At 58.5% G+C, this 4,022-nt stretch overlaps 1 protein-coding gene across 1 annotated transcript; it reads left to right on the forward strand.

The window, feature by feature from the left end:
- Positions 1–141: 141 nt before the first annotated feature.
- Positions 142–3,034, forward strand: LOC104406906 (killer cell lectin-like receptor subfamily G member 1). The gene is made up of 6 exons (XM_010016023.1): positions 142–190; positions 626–736; positions 1,214–1,294; positions 1,876–2,024; positions 2,279–2,382; positions 2,839–3,034. Exons 1-6 carry the CDS (start codon positions 142–144, stop codon positions 3,032–3,034), a joined length of 690 nt encoding a protein of 229 aa, XP_010014325.1.
- Positions 3,035–4,022: the final 988 nt, after the last annotated feature.

Genomic DNA, 4,022 nt, shown 5'->3' on the forward strand with positions numbered 1-4,022 from the left:
GGGTTGTGTCCCAGGTGGTGCCCCTGGGGACCCTACCAGGAAGTGACACTTTCCATTTCACGTCACAGCCAGCTGCCAAATGAGGTTGGGAAGGGGTTACTGCTTCTGCTCTGGGGTGCAGAGTGAGAGACAGAGGGAGGGATGGACGAGGGGGTCACATACGCCGACCTGCGCTTGCCCCCCACCCCAGGTAACGGTGCACTGCTCCCAGCCCCTGACACCCCAGCTCTCCTGGAGGATCCTCTGCCCTCCTGCAGCCCCTTGCCCTCTGCAGGACCATTCCCCAAGCCCTGCTTGCCCTCTCCCCCCCTTTTGGGTACCCTCTCCCAGACACTCCTCTCCAGCACTGTTGCAGACTGCTTGCTCCTAGGGCAGGGGGCAGGAGGGGCTCAAAGGCAGGGGATGTCTACTGCACCCCAGTCTGCTCTCCCTGCCCCATGCCAAGCGCTGTCTGCAGAGAGGCACTGAGAGGATCAAGTTGCTGCAAACAGGCTCTCCCTCAGTTTTCCTGGGTTTCCTGACTGCCTCCTGAGACCCTGCCCAGGGTTCACAGACCTTTCCTGGCTGGAGGTGTCCCCACTGCTACAAGCAAGCCCCCAGGGCCCATGTTAACTCTGTTTTTTAGCTCCTCAGCAGACGGTGCGGCTGCCCTGGTGCTGGGCTGCCCTCAGCCTGGCTGTCCTCTCCCTGGTGCTCCTGCTGGTACAAATCATCCTCATCAGCTTGAGCTTCCACTGTGAGTATCTGCTTGTGTCTGGACCTCTCTGGTCAGGGTGTTGGGGTTGGGGTTGGAACCATGGTACCCATGTACCAATAGACAAAGCTTGGGACTGAGGGCATTGCGGGTTCTGGGCAAGCAGGAAAGTTGGTGAGGCAAGACCTTGCCTGCCTGGCTGAGAGAGGAAGCTGGTGGGTCAGTGTGGGCTTGGGGACTATGTCAGGGCATCCTGGCCCATCACATGGCAATGAAATGAAAACAGGAAGGAGAGTGGTGACACTGAAACTGAAAAAAGCACTTTCCCCAAAAGCCTGTTTTATGATGGGCTCCCAAGCACAGCAAAAACCACGGGGACCTTGACAGGCTTGGCTGGCAGGTCACCTAAAGGAGGGGATGCCCTCAGCTGTGAGGCTGTCCCATGGGAGAGGTCACTACATGCTGCTGGGAACAGGAGCCCAGGGTTTGCAGTGACACTCTTGTACTCTTCTCCTGTAGATTTAGGACAAAAGGCGAGCTGCACCCATGGTGCGTGGAGCATGGAGGAGAGCCCCAGCTATGGGCAACAGACACAAGGAGGTAGGAAAGCCTGGTGAGCTCCTGGGTGAAGTTTGGAGAGGTTTTGGGTGTTTAAGAGGTTCCTTTCAAGAGGCCCTACTCCAGAATATGCCTTCCCCCAGCCTTCCTTCACCCTTGCTGCCTGTCCCCTGGCTCATGGCATGGTGCTGCCCTCGTGCTGCTGAACAGGCTGCGCTGCTGGGATCTCTTTGGAAGAGATGACCCCAGCACAGCTCAGCATTGCCCAGGCACAACCACCAGCACCAGGATCATGTCTTCCATGTGCTGGATGGCACTGGGGGCTGCCTTTCAATCAGTCTCTGGTGAAGCTGAAATCTTGACTGCATTCCCAGTGCTTTGCAAATGATGCTGTATCATAACCCCAGATCTGGAGCTCTCTTCCCTAACCCATCTGCCTGATGCTGTCACCTTCGTGTAACCAGCCCATTGCACTGGGATCTGGGATCTGGGCTCCAGAGTAAGGGCAAGTGGAGGGTCCTCTCCAAGGGGTATCCATGGGAGTGCATTGGGTTGGTTGGTACCCTGGCTGTCCCTTGTCACCCTCCTGTCCCTTGGGTGCAAGCTGTGTTTCTGGTGTGCAGGGCAGTGCCAGTTCTGCCCGGCCGGCTGGCTCTGGGATGCGGGGCAGTGCTACTACTTCTCCTTCACCAAGAAGAGCTGGGAGCAGAGCAGAGAGGACTGCTGCTCCAGAGGGGCACAGCTGGTCACCATCCGAGCCAACACCACCCTGGTGAGTGCACCCAGCCTGGCTGGTCCAGCTCCCCATGGGAATTGGGCTGTGCTTTTGTGACCACCTCAAGGTCCCTCAGCAGCATCATCTCTGGCAACATCTAGCTCCCTGGCTCTGGCCCACATGCCCAAAGCCTAGCCAAGCCTCCAGACAGAGAGCTGGAGATGCTGTGTCTGTACTGAGCAGCCCCCATCACTGGGAGGGGCCTGAGTTTCCCCCCCTAGATAGCTCATGCAGGTCCTCTCTTGTGTTAGGCTTTCCTGATACGCACAGCCAACACGGAGGTCTTCCATGTGGGGCTGAAGCGGGATGGCTCCAGATATGACTGGAAGTGGCTGGATGGCACTGCACTGAAGGGGTGAGGCTGCCTGCTTGTCCCTCGCTGGGGACGAGGATCAGGGCTTGGGGAGGTGATGGGGAGACAGACAGCCCAGTGGCATGCAGGGATGTGCTCCACGTTTGGCTACCTCTTGTCTTCCGAGAGCTGCACTGGGAAGGGATGGTTTCATGGTGCCCACATCCCACCTGGGTGAGGGGCTGGTATGGCTCCCCAAGAGCAGGTTCTCAGGCTTTGCTTAGTGCAACTGGTGCTGAGCCCTGCCAGGAGAGACCTGGGGGTGCTGTGTGCATGATAGGGGTGTCAGGCAGGGGTAGGGTCGGGGGGATCAGAGCATGTGTCTTAATTAAGAGGAGGGTGTCAGGGCACAGTGTTCCCTGGGGAGGGAGAGCTTTGCCCCACAACATCCCTGATCACTGGCTGGGGGGGGGGGAGCCCTCCCTGCCCATCCTATCTCAGCCCTCTCTCTCCCTGCAGGCTCTTCCCAATCATTCGCTCCACCAACTCGTTCCTGGCCTGTGGCCGGGTGTCAGGGCTGGGGCTGTCGGGTGGTCTGTGCGGGGAAGCCCTCGGCTGGGTCTGTGAGCAGCGTGCATCCACCCTGCAGTGGCTCCGGTCCTCACCACCCGCTCTCCTCTGGGGAAACACCACTTACACCTGCGTGGGGCGCTGATGACCATGGGGACCTCCAGCCTGTCCCACCCCAGCACATGGGCATCCCTGGGTGCTGCTGCTTCCTTACTCAGACCCCTTTACCCTGCTGGATCTCCACAATTTGCCAATAAACTCTGGCACTTGAATACTACGGCTGGCTTTGGGGGATGAGGGTGATGGGATGGAGGTGCTTTATCTGGCTGCCTGATCCAGTCACGTTGCTGGTGGGTGGGAAATAGCACTGGAGGAAGTGGCATCGACATGAGCACCCTCATGTTCTGGAGGCAGCATGGAATAGCTCCTGCGCAGGCTGGAGCAGATTCCCACAAAGCTGTGGGCTTTTGGTTGTGGTGGTGGCTGTCCAGGGTTTATTCTGTTTGGGTAAGCCTCCTCTGTCCCATGGAGGGCTGGGCAGCAGCTTGTCTTCTGGTTCCCGTCCAGCCTGAGGAGGTCACAGGAAATGCCCTCATTTTGCCTTGAGGATGGGTGGTGGGTGGGAGGCTAAAAGGCCTGTAGGAGCTTGGCTTGGAAGGGTTTGGCCTGGGGGGCTATTATGATTTTGATATGGACCACATGTGTCATGCCAGCAGCATGCAGCTCCGTCATGGAAATCCCTTGGAGATCTGCCTGGGAAATGCTGAGGCCAGATCTCCACAGTCACTGCAGAGTGCCTCCCAAGCGGGAGAAGGAAGGTGATGCATGGGGCAGCGTGGCCCTGGGGTGACCAGCACACATGGGCTCCTGTGGCTCCTCACAGCCTGGGGAGATGGAGGCAGAGTGTGCTGCCCAGGGCGGAGATCGTTCACCCCCACACACTGCGCAGCAAGAGCAGCCTCAGAAATAAAACCGCATTTGCAAATAAAAGTACTTCTGCTTTTCTGATCAAGAAGTGTCTCCACCCCACATGGTTCTGGCACAGCCTGTCCAAGCAAGGCAGGACCGAGTCCTCATTCTGCTGCCACCTGGGGAGCCTGCAAGCATGGCCCAGAGCGTGGTCTACGCCGACC

Source organism: Nestor notabilis, unplaced genomic scaffold (genome assembly GCF_000696875.1).
Source record: "Nestor notabilis isolate BGI_N333 unplaced genomic scaffold, ASM69687v1 scaffold20436, whole genome shotgun sequence".
NCBI classification, from domain to species: domain Eukaryota; kingdom Metazoa; phylum Chordata; class Aves; order Psittaciformes; family Psittacidae; genus Nestor; species Nestor notabilis.